The sequence below is a fragment of the Balaenoptera borealis genome (assembly GCF_965194805.1).
Source record: "Balaenoptera borealis genome assembly, chromosome: 5".
Lineage (NCBI taxonomy): Eukaryota > Metazoa > Chordata > Mammalia > Artiodactyla > Balaenopteridae > Balaenoptera > Balaenoptera borealis.
In genome coordinates this window covers 96523392-96536085 of record NC_138862.1, presented here as the reverse complement: position 1 = coordinate 96536085, position 12694 = coordinate 96523392, and the positions used below count along the sequence as shown (strand labels likewise).

General features: G+C 34.5%; 1 protein-coding gene across 1 annotated transcript in view; it reads left to right on the top strand.

Moving 5' to 3' along the window:
* Window positions 1-10557, top strand: part of SEC62 (SEC62 homolog, preprotein translocation factor) — a 29019-nt gene extending 18462 nt beyond the window's left edge. Inside the window, exons 6-8 of the mRNA XM_082394163.1 lie at window positions 750-810; window positions 5407-5526; window positions 9335-10557. Of these exons, the coding sequence (XP_082250289.1) occupies window positions 750-810; window positions 5407-5526; window positions 9335-9804 (651 nt within the window). The 3' untranslated portion in view covers window positions 9805-10557. The remainder of the gene's footprint in view (window positions 1-749; window positions 811-5406; window positions 5527-9334) is intronic.
* Window positions 10558-12694: the final 2137 nt, after the last annotated feature.

The following is a 12694-nucleotide window of genomic DNA, read 5'->3' as shown; positions in this document are numbered from 1 at the left end:
AAGAGGAATGTTAGAAATAGAAGCAAATCAAAAAGCAGTAACCAAGAGTGCTAGTCAAAATAGAACCAGGAAATGGAAGAGTACTGTTATTTATAGAAACTAAGAGATAAAACTAAGAGTTTTATGGATGATGAACAGAGTTCTGATTATTCTAAATGAAGTAAATTTCTGTTTTATAAAGTAAGCTTTAAAGCAGTGGTTCCCAGCTTTGCGGCTACAGACCCTCCGTGGGGAGCTGGCAATGAAATTATTGCAGGGAGTCATAGAATCTTTATGTTCACTGAGCAAGATCTTTAATAATGGTTCTTTGCTTCTCATCAGTTGGGTGGAATTGAGAGCTGCTGGATCTTAAATAGGGCCTGACTGGAATCTATCATAACTGTGCTCTTAGACTGGTTGGTTCTACTCTACTCATGCCAGTATACATCATTACATTAGGGGCAGAAAGGCTGTACGATTGCTGGTCTTTAGGTTGAATAAGTAATGGTTAAGTAATGGTTTGCACACAGGAGTAAACTGTTAAAAGCATGCAGGTACATAGAAATGTACTTAACTGCGTTAGGTAATTTATAGTTTTTAAAATAATTTTCTAACTGAATGGATACCAAATGAAACACTGCTACTAAAGGAACAGTCTTTGGAATTTGTTTACCTTTAAAAGTAGTTCTTATATGTTAAGAGGTTGGAAGTAACTGTTGTTCTAATGTAACCTTAGAACTTTAAGCACTGAGGTTTCTTGATTCTTCTAGGTATTTGTGTGGATCTATGACCCAGTTCACTTTAAAACATTTGTCATGGGATTAATTCTTGGTAAGTACAATCTCTAAAATTTAGAAAGGAATATAAACAATGCAGAAGCCAGAAAGAAAATGTTTAACATAAAATAGTTATTTTTTTAAAGTACATTTTAAATAAAGCCAGAAGATAAATGATAAACTGAGGAGAATATTTGCACTACATCTTTAAGAGATTAACAACCTGCTAGAAAAATGCTAAAGGTAACTCACAGATAAAGAAATACAGTGACCGGACTTCCCTGGTGGCGCAGTGGTTAAGAATCCGCCTGCTAATGCAGGGAACATGGGTTCAAGCCCTGGTCCGGGAAGATCCCACATGCCGCGGAGCAACTAAGCCTGTGCGCCACAACTGCTGAGCCTGTGCTCTGGGGCCTGTGAGCCACAACTACTGAGCCCACACGCCTAGAGCCCATGCTCCACAACAAGAGAAGCCACCGCAATGAGAAGCCCACTCACCACACGAAGAGTAACCCCTGTTCACCACGACCAGAGAAAGCCGCATGCAGCAACGAAGACCCTACGCAGCCAAAAATAAAATATAAATAAATTTATTTTAAAAAAAGAAATACAGTGACCAATAATTGTGAGTGATACTTAATCACACTCATATTAGATACAAATTAAAGTAACAGTGATTATCAAGAGAATTATAAAGTTTAATAGTACCTACTCTTAGTGAAGGTCCAACACTTAAGAAAAACCAATACTCTCCAATAATTGATGATATGTCCGTTGTTTTATTTTTTATGGAGGACAGTTTGGCAATATCTTCCAAATTTTAAATGTGTACACACTGACTCAACTATTCTACTTCTAGGAATTTATCTCATGGCTGTTCCTAATACAGTTGCACAAAGTATCTATTCAGAAATATGCATTGACACTTTATTCTAATCCATATCCCTCAGACTATATTTAGGAGGGCCATTAGCAAATATCTTTCAAGTTTTTTTTCTTTTTTTAATTTTTAAATTTTATTTTATTTTATTTTTTATACAGCAGGTTATTAGTCATCAATTTTATACACATCAGTGTATACATGTCAATCCCAATTGCCCAATTCAGCACACCACCATCCCCACCCCGCCGCGGCTTTCCCCCCTTGGTATCCATACGTTTGTTCTCTACATCTGTGTCTCTATTTCTGCCCTGCAAACCAGTTCATCTGTACCATTTTTCTAGGTTGAACGTACATGCGTTAATATACGATATTTGTTTTTCTCTTTCTGACTTACTTCACTCTGTATGACAGTCTCTAGATCCATCCACGTCTCAACAAATGACTCAATTTCGTTCCTTTTTATGGCTGAGTAATATTCCATTGTATATATGTACCACAACTTCTTTATCCATTCGTCTGTCGATGGGCATTTAGGTTGCTTCCATGACCTGGCTATTGTAAATAGTGCTGCAGTGAACATTGGGGTGCATGTGTCTTTTTGAATTATGGTTTTCTCTGGGTATATGCCCAGTAGTGGGATTGCTGGGTCATATGGTAATTCTATTTTTAGTTTTTTAAGGAACCTCCATACTGTTCTCCATAGTGGCTGTATCAATTTACATTCCCAGCCAACGGTGCAAGAGGGTTCCCTTTTCTCCACACCCTCTCCAGCATTTGTTGTTTGTAGATTTTCTGATGATGCCCATTCTAACTGGTGTGAGGTGATACCTCATTGTAGTTTTGATTTGCATTTTTCTAATAATTAGTGATGTTGAGCAGCTTTTCATGTGCTTCTTGGCCATCTGTATGTCTTCTTTGGAGAAATGTCTATTTAGGTCTTCTGCCTATTTTTGGATTGGGTTGTTTGTTTCTTTAATATTGAGCTGCATGAGCTGTTTATGTAGTTTGGAGGTTAATCCTTTGTCCGTTGATTTGTTTGCAAATATTTTCTCCCATTCTGAGGGTTGTCTTTTCATCTTGCTTATGGTTTCCTTTGCTGTGCAAAAGCTTTGAAGTTTCATTAGGTCCCATTTGTTTATTTTTGTTTTTATTTCCATTCCTCTAGGAGGTGGATCAAAAAAGATCTTGCTGTGATTTATGTCCAAGAGTGTTCTTCCTATGTTTTCCTCTAAGAGTTTTATAGTGTCTGGTCTTACATTTCGGTCTCGAATCCATTTTGAGTTTATTTTAGTGTATGGTGTTAGGGAGTGTTCTAATTTCATTCTTTTACATGTAGCTGTCCAGTTTTCCCAGCACCACTTATTGAAGAGACTGTCTTTTCTCCATTGTATATCCTTGCCTCCTTTGTCATAGATTAGTTGACCATAGGTGCGTGGGTTTATCTCTGGGCTTTCTATCTTGTTCCATTGATCTATGTTTCTGTTTTTGTGCCAGTACCATATTGTCTTGATTCCTGTAGCTTTGTAGTATAGTCTGAAGTCAGGGAGTCTGATTCCTCCAGCTCCGTTTTTTTCCCTCAAGGCTGCTTTGGCTGTTCAGGGTCTTTTGTGTCTCCATACAAATTTTAAGATTTTTTTGTTCTAGTTCCATAAAAAATGCCATTGGTAATTTGATAGGGATTGCATTGAATCTGTAAATTGCTTTGGGTAGCATAGTCATTTTCACAATATTGATTCTTCCAATCCAAGAACATGGTATATCTCTCTATCTGTTGGTATCATCTTTAACTTCTTTCATCAGTGTCTTACAGTTTTCTGCATACAGGTCTTTTGTCTCCCTAGGTAGGTTTATTCCTAGGTATTTTATTCTTTTTGTTGCAATGGTAAATGGGAGTGTTTCCTTAATTTCTCTTTCAGATTTTTCATCATTAGTGTATAGGAATGCAAGAGATTTCTGTGCATTAATTTTATATCCTGCAACTTTACCAAATTAATTGATTAGCTCTAGTAGTTTTCTGGTGGCATTTTTAGGATTCTCTATGTATAGTATCATGTCATCTGCAAACATCTTTCAAGTTTTAAATGCCTTTACCCTTTGACCTAATAGTTACACTTCAAGGAATTTATCCTGTGCTGTAATCACAATTGCACACATGTACATGTACATTGGTATTTGTTGCCCTCTTGTCTATAATAGGATAAAACTGGAAACAGACCAAGTCCCTCAGTAGGAGTATGGTGAAATAAATTACAGTACAACTGCGTGCCAGAATATCATGCAGCTTTTAAAGAATTAGATAAGACTAATTCTTATTAGTACTCACAGAAAGATATCTAGAATAGATTAAATGAACACTGTAAAAGAGTAAGAGTATTATAAGCTCATTTTTGTAAAAAAAAAAAAAATTCTATGTAGCTAGTTTTAATTGTATATAGGCAGTCTCTGGGAGTACAAATAAATCATAGTAATTAACCTCTGGGGAATGGACCAAGAATTGGATGAAGACTTCACGTTATACCTTTTGGTTTTTTATTGTTTTTTCTTTACTGTTTTGGGTTTTTGTTTGTTTGTTTGTTTTGGGGTTTTTTTGCTTGTTTTGTTACCATAGGTATGTGTTATTCCTGTAAATTTGGTGGGGGGGAGGGGAGGGTATAGAGTAGAGGGAGGGAATGATTTAACAAGTAGAAAAAATATTTAAACAAGTTTGATCAATATGATCATAGGATCCCATTCAAAATAATAAATCCAATCCTTAGCTTATAAATGAAATAGCTAGAATTTGAATTTGAATCCTGATCTCTTTTGCTGTAAGTACCTAAAAACCAGGTCTTTCTTTTGATTGTTCCATGTGGTCCCACTGTACTTAGAAAAAAACTGGAGATGCTTGTATACAGCTTCCCTAACTACCAAAAATGATCTGTATCAGAATTTCCTGGTGAGCGTTTCATTTGGTAGATGTCAGAGCTTCACCCCAGAACCAATCTGCAGGGAGGGATCTTTGGAATCATTTTTGGTTATTTCTATTGTTTGGTTGTTGTTTCTTCAAGCTTCCCTATTTGATAGACAGATATCTTATAGTCAAAAATAAGGTTGGGCTTCCCTGGTGGCGCAGTGGTTGAGAATCTGCCTGCTAATGCAGGGGACACGGGTTCGAGCCCTGGTCTGGGAAGATCCCACATGCCGCGGAGCAGCTGGGCCCGTGAGCCACAACTACTGAGCCTGCGCGTCTGGAGCCTGTGCCCCGCAACGGGAGGGGCCGCGATAGTGAAAGGCCCGCGCACCGCAATGAAGAGCGGTCCCCGCACCGCGATGAAGAGTGGCCCCCACTTGCCTCAACTAGAGAAAGCCCTCGCATGAACCGAAGACCCAACACAGCCAAAAATAAAATAAAATAAATAAATAAAGTAGCTATAAAAAAGAAAAGTGCTTTAAAAAAATAAATAAATAAATAAGGTTGACAGCAGCAGCAGTTGATTATTTAAGGAGCTAACAGTCTCACATTTTTAGACAACACTTTTTTCTAATTATATATAATTTATAGTAGAAAAATCCTAGTCTGATTTAAAAATAGTAGTTAAACTATTAGGTTGAACTATGAAATGGTTGATAATCGACCATTTTTTACCTATAAAAATGGCAATTTTATATGTTTCAATATGGTTATGTTTTATTTCTCCCCCTAGGAGTATATTCACTGTTATGGCAACTAAGCCATTTAAAATTTTAACCTAAAGGTTATGTATGTAACTTTTTCATTTCTTGTTCCAGTGATTGCAGTGATAGCAGCCACCCTCTTCCCTCTTTGGCCAGCAGAAATGAGAGTAGGTGTTTATTACCTCAGCGTGGGTGCAGGCTGTTTTGTAGCCAGCATTCTTCTCCTTGCTGTTGGTAAGTATTGTTATTAGTAAGACTGACCTCGGTAAGAGGTAGATATTGAGCAGTTTGGACTGTAATCTGGAGCTTCAGTAAAGTTTAACAGCGAAATTAATGTAAGTGAATCAAGAAGTATATGGGCCTACTTTTTGGGTCATATCCCAAAACTGACTCAGGCTTGAAGTAGTATATGTGCTTGATTAGATTTGGTCTGTTGTGATGAAAGGATTTAATATGTCTCAATCTGCAAATAGTTATGCTTTAAGATTTAACTACCACAAGGACTTCAATATTTTTACAGTGGTTGATCATTTATTAGACATAATACTTTCAGTAAACACTTTTTTTTTTTACTTAAGACAAATGAAATTTATTTTAAACATTTACATTTTATACAGTAAATGATTGTAAACAGTTGATTTGCCATTTTTAGTAAAAATCAGTTTGTACCATGTACCAAGATAAATTCTTGATGGATTAACAGGTTGTAAAATGCTGTTTAAAAATCAACAAGAAAATGTAAATAATGTTATTTTATGTTTCTGGTTGATTGGGGTCTTTCATAGCTAAAAATAACCCAATTCAAAAGAGGAAATTCAAAACAATTGATTAATAAATACGTGAAAAATGCTCATCACTAGTTATCAAATGATAAAATTAAGATAATGAGGTATTTTTTGCTTATATAATTAGGAACTTTTTTTTTGTTTTGTTGTTTTGTTTTGTTTGAAATGGAAATAGTGCCAAGGAGGGTTTGACTATAAGGAAATATGCCTAAATATAAATGGTGGTGGTAGTTTTGAATGATTTTAATGTTCTTCTTTACACTTGTCTGTATTTTTTACAATGAACATGTTACTATGAGAAAAAAACAAGTATTATTTTGCTTAAAATTCTAGTCTTTGAAGATTTTCCTGTATAGGGTAAACTGGTCTAATTTAGTTTTTCATTTTGGGAAAGAAATAGGAATTTTTTTATGCTTGTCTAAAGCTCTTTAGTGATTTTTTTTTTTTAACGTTATATATAATTCTTTGAACCATCGAGAGTTTATGTTGGTATATGGTACTAAGTTCTGATCGTTTTCCTCAAATGACAAATAAGCTTTTCCACTATGACATATAGGAGTACTTCTTTATAGAAATGTTTTTAAATATCCACATTAATGATTTAATATCTGTTTTTAGAGGACATGATTTGACCAAGATTATCTGAGGAGGGTGTGTGTTATTCTGAGATTCTATGATATATAACGTAATAGATTCTTATGTTTATAAAACATTACTGCTATAGCCCTAAGCAGTTCCCCTCTGCACATCCCTTCACCCTGGACATCAAAGTGTCCTGAGTTGGTGCCACCACCCATGGACCCAGGAATTCATTGAGTATTTTCATTCAATTCATCTTGTTTATGGGCCTCCATTTTTTTCTGGGATCTCTGACTGTGTGTGAAGCCTTTTTCATCCACCTTTCAGTTTTTCCTTCCTCTAGCTTAGTCACCTTGAAAATAGCCCCTGAAGTTTCTGCATGTAACAGCACACTTGTAGGCCAAGAAATAATATCTAAGAGTGTGAAGCAGGTAATTCGTGGTAGTGTACTACCTGCATCAAGAATGAGAAGCCATAAACTTTTATCTGCCGTTAGATATACTAATCAAGTTGGTGTCTTCTGGTTCCCAAATCTCTGAAAATTTAGAAGCGCTTTGAAATTTTTCAGCAAAGGTTTAACTCCACTGAATAGAATTAACCCACTTGGTTATCTTTTATTTAAACCAATATTCACAGTAATTTATGGTTATTATCTTGTTTTGCTTTTTAAAGTATTGTTTCTTCAGTAATGTTTTCTATAATTTTTCATTTTAAGTACACCATGGATTTAAGTAGCATTGTGCATTAAATAGTCTTGTGAATCAAATCAGAAAATAAACTCAACGTTTCGTTGCTTCTCTTAGAAAATGTTGTTTCTCTTGGAAGATTCCAAATATACTTTCAGATGGTTTTGATCTGTACCCCACTTATAAATTGGAGACTTTTTTAATATTATCTCATGAAGTATTATATATTGGTCAAAATTATATTTGGTGCTACTTTGAATAGATATTCTTAGTATTGCCATTTAAAATAAGATCTTTGCCGATTTTCTAAATATGTCACTTTTAGTATAGAAATGGTATGACAATACATATCACAGCAGTCCTCTCCTTTTGCCCCTGATAATCTACTGCCACATAGAGAAAAACTGTAAAAAATGTTAGAATTCTGCTACACCCAGTTTATATATGACATTAGAATTTAGATTTTATTTGCCATTTCGATATTGCTCTTTCTTGGATTTGAGGCAAGATTTCATATTATGAACTGTCTGTCTTACAACCCTTCAAAGCCTATCATAACATCATAATTCTATTTGGAGGGAAAAATATGCAGCCTCCTTAAGAGATGTTCATTATTTATTTTTATCAGTGGGGTTTATTCACTGATTATTCCGTAATTTCAAAGCATATTTGCCTTTTCTGTTTGTACCACAAAAGATACTGATGTATACACACACAGTCTTTCAGAATATTTATGTTCTTTTGTGAAAATAGAAATTACTGCTTTATAAAAGTCAAGGGAGCTATAACCATTTTATTTGTCCAAAGCAATATAATGGAAGAAACATAGATGAGCTTTTCTCAGGTCTTATTTGAAAACAATGATATAATTATCAGTAAAGAAAACAAGAACTAAAATAAAACCAAAAAACCTGTCATAATTGATTAGTGCATAACATTCACATAATCATGACCTTAAAAAAAAAGAAAAAGAAAAACCAGGCAAATCACTCACTCAGCTCTTCTATATGTTTGATAAATAAGAGAAAACTATATGAAATATTGGGGTTTGTGTTTGTGATAGCTCATTACTATAAACTTTAAAATTCTCAATTTCTTCCATTATCTAAACCACAGTTTTGTCATATATTGCTCTAAAAGAGTAACTTCAAACCTATTTGTTGAAGCAATTTGGCTTTCATTAGCATTGTATGTTTCCTAATATTGAGAGAAAGTTGGTCCTCAAAATAAACAGAAATTATATACTTATTTAAGAAACTCATAACTTTTAGTAAAACATTATCTTATTGTTCAAAAGTATTTTTTCTTAGAAGACTTATCCTTTAGGCAGGGTAGGCACATGCCTTGAACTCAGGATACATTTAGGGGCCCACGGAAATTGTTTCATTTTCATTTCTTTTAAAATCAAAAGTAATAATATATACACATGTATATCATAGTGAACCTGCACAGGATTATATTTGTATTTGTACCAGTATGGTCGGAAAAGCAGCATTTTTAATATTTTTTAATGAAGGAATTGCCTTACAAAGGCAAAAGTGTCTGGGGTCTAGGGAAGTCATGGTGCAGCCCTGCTTTCTCCTTTTTAAGGCTGCTTAAGGTATCCTTCATCCTGCATTTGTTTCCTTTTTTTTCTACCGTGGTCTCATGTGTACTTCAGGGTCCAACTGGCAGCTGTGCTTATTGAACTATAACATACCAAAGTGCATAAATCATAAGTATATCCATGAAACAGCACCCGAATTAAAAAATTATAAAAGCAATTTTTTGAATGGCATTGTAGCATTATGCCCTCAAGATCAGAGAAGAATGCTCTGTGCCTAGAATACTGTTGATAGCTGCTAAACTAGGATTTAATTGTTTATACTTAAGGTGCATGTAATATGCAAATAATAAAACTCTGAATGTTTTCCCACTTTTTCATTAACAAATATTCCGTGCTTTCTGAGTCAATGCTTGAATTATTCAATTAGAGAAATTTTTCTCCCACAGCTCGTTGCATTCTGTTTCTCATCATTTGGCTCATAACTGGAGGAAGGCACCATTTTTGGTTCTTGCCAAATCTGACTGCTGACGTGGGCTTCATTGACTCCTTCAGGCCTCTGTACACACATGAATATAAAGGACCAAAAGCAGACTTAAAGAAAGATGAGAAGTCTGAAACCAAAAAGCAGCAGAAGTCCGACAGTGAGGAAAAGTCAGACAGTGAGAAAAAGGAAGATGAGGAAGGAAAAGTAGGACCAGGAAATCACGGAACAGAAGGCTCAGGTGGAGAACGGCATTCAGACACAGACAGTGACAGGCGAGAAGATGACCGATCCCAACACAGTAGTGGAAATGGGAATGATTTTGAAATGATCACAAAAGAGGAACTGGAACAGCAAACAGATGGGGATTGTGAAGAGGAGGAAGAAGAAGACAATGATGGAGAAACAACTAAATCTTCACATGAAAAATCATAATCTGACTAATGTGGGGACTAAATAAGTGCAAGAGGTTGGATTTTCTAGGTTGGCTGATCATCATAATGTACACATGACATTTGTAGCATTCTTTAAATCCATTTACTGAAGTGGATTTGACATCCAAGCAGTTATATTCAGCCCCTCATTTCATGTAATACTATTATTGGTACAGTCTAAAGCCATTTGTAAGTTTTATCTATTTGATAATTTTACAGTAAATAGGTCTCATTTATTTTGATAGTTATCAAAGATGCACTTTCCACAGTGACATTTACATTAATGACATTTTTTGATAGTTGTATGGCTTTTTACTGTTAGACTAATCAAAATAACTAAAAGGGATAAAAACAAACACCAACGTTTCAGATTATGCATAGTTATGTAGCCATTTCACAGTTTCTTTAAGGTGAAATGCTTAAATTATTGTTCTTGATAGTTTAGCTTTTATTGATTATAAAATTATACCAGAAAATTTCCAAGATTCTGAGTTAGCAGGGTTCAAAAGCATTTTGTGGAAACAAGCCAACTAGTAATAATGCAGCAACACTTTTAGTTTAACTACAAATTCTCCTTTTCCAACTTAGGAAATCCAAACTGATTTGTACGACTGAGTCAGAGTAAGGTGGTCATCTCCAACAGAGGAAGCAAGCAGCATTGGTTGGAAGGTGATGGCTCTTCTTCCCATTTCCTTGTCATAAAGTAAAATGTATTCTGTACATAATTTACAAATAAACATTTTATTTTAATTGACTTCTTATTTAGACATTTTCTCAACACTTAAATTTGTAAAATTAAGACCATTTAAGCGTATGTTTTTAGAGAAACGGAAGTTTCAATAACCCAGAAAACATCTGTGATCTTTCTGCAGCAGCTTCAGTTTTGTGCCAACATTCCATGTATTTGAATATGAATTAAAACGATCCTTACTAAATAAGAGCAGACTTAAAGTAGCTGTTTGTATGCCTTAATGTTCATTTTGATTTATCTTAAATCTCTACATTCAGAAATGGGGTGCTGTATTATCAGACCAGGAGGACTGCTATGAAAGATAATTTACTGTTCTAAAATATCAATTTAAAATAAAGAACATAAAAGAAAACATAAGAGAACCATTGGACTCTAATTGCTTTAAACTAGTTTTGCAGTTTGATTTCATGTCTTGCAAACCTTAGTTACGAATCTTTAGGAAAAATCATGTGTTTACCTATGAGCATAATCATTCCTTGGAGTTATACTCTTATAAAATGATAAATTATTTTCCTTCAGTTGCAGTGAAAGCATTTTGCTTTGTAGTTGAAATAGGTGGTGTGTATAGGTCTTCATTTTTCTTTAGGCAGTTTCCCACCTAAGTGTTAGACTAAAGATGTTAAATTTTCCTAATTGTGAAAAAGTACACTGTCTGTATACTGACACATTTTGTTAATACATGGCTCGTTTGCTTCTTTATAGTATTCCTTGTTAAGTGGACAGAAATGTGGCTATTTGATGTTAATGCAACTCTATCAAGGCTGCAGTCAATCAGTTTAAGTTTCCTCCTAGCAAATGTTCATTGGTTTAAGTGCCTGGGTGATTTCCCCTCACATTTTCAGAGCTCTTCTGCTTTATTTCCCCAAAAGGGATGCATAATTATAACTTCTGAGCTTCTTAATCACCAGTAGCATTAATACCTGTTTTGGGATATGATAATGGTACCAAAAGTGTCTTTCAGAAATAAAAATGATTTAACCTTTACTGTTGTGATAATGCCCAGGCACTCAATATTTATCCTTAAGCTCTTTATAATATATGTACTATGTCTAACCTTTAAGACATTTGGAGCATGGCAGGAAAGTCAGCTTCTTATCGATATGTGTGGATTCTTAAAGAATGTTAGTACAAATTTTTATAAATATTTGGTGGTCCCTGGGGGAAAATGTCATTCTTACTATGGTTAGAAAGCAAGTTCGAAATTTCAGCTCTTTTACTATTCAAGGTTGTATACTTTAAACAAAAAATCAAAAGACTGCCACTGTTATATTTCTCAGAATAATAGATGGCTGTCTTTGTTGACTAACATTAAATATTCTTATGCCAGAGCATGGAAAATTGTTTACGTTAGTCATTGGAATCGTGATTTAAAAAAAAAAACTTCAGGTTTGCTATGCTACTGTAAATAGAAGCATGAAGCTTTTGGATAATGTAGAATTTATTGTGGAGTGGGTATAAATTGACTTAACTAATAAGCAGGATTGAATTAATGAACTGAGTCCAGATAATAATAATAATGCATTTGTGATTGTAAAGTCAATGTATTAAATAGGTTGTTTCTCCTTTTCCCTCCCACTGATTTCTTTAATTTTCAAACTATATGGCCTTCTAGATGACTTTAATTGAAATAATTTGGATTTAGCCAAATACTATCAAAAAGTAATAAATTTTAATATATCACATTAAAATTATGCAGTGGTGATGGGTTTTAATGTTTTCCCCCCTTCTGGTTTTATATTGAGTACCAATTAGCTGCTAACTATAGAAAAATCATCTTGTGTCTTTTGTAAATTGAATTTTCTTTTTTGAATCTTTATGAGGAATTGGAAAACAATAAGTACAGTTGATCATCATTATTCGTGTAGTTAGGTTCTGTAAAGTCACCACCAACACGGAATTAACAAATACTGAATCATTGCTCCTAGGGGAAATACTGGGGTTATTGTGTGAGCTTCTGGCCACATTTTCACCAACTAATCAATACATAAATTTGTTTTAGGTGTCTTTCTGTTTTGTTGAGTTAACTAACATTGAACTCATGGTCAACAGCACCATAACTTCATACCCGACCCAAGCTTATCTAACACACGTGCTTTCTCCATATGGTCTATTACAGCCTTCTAGTACTTAGGAACACTAG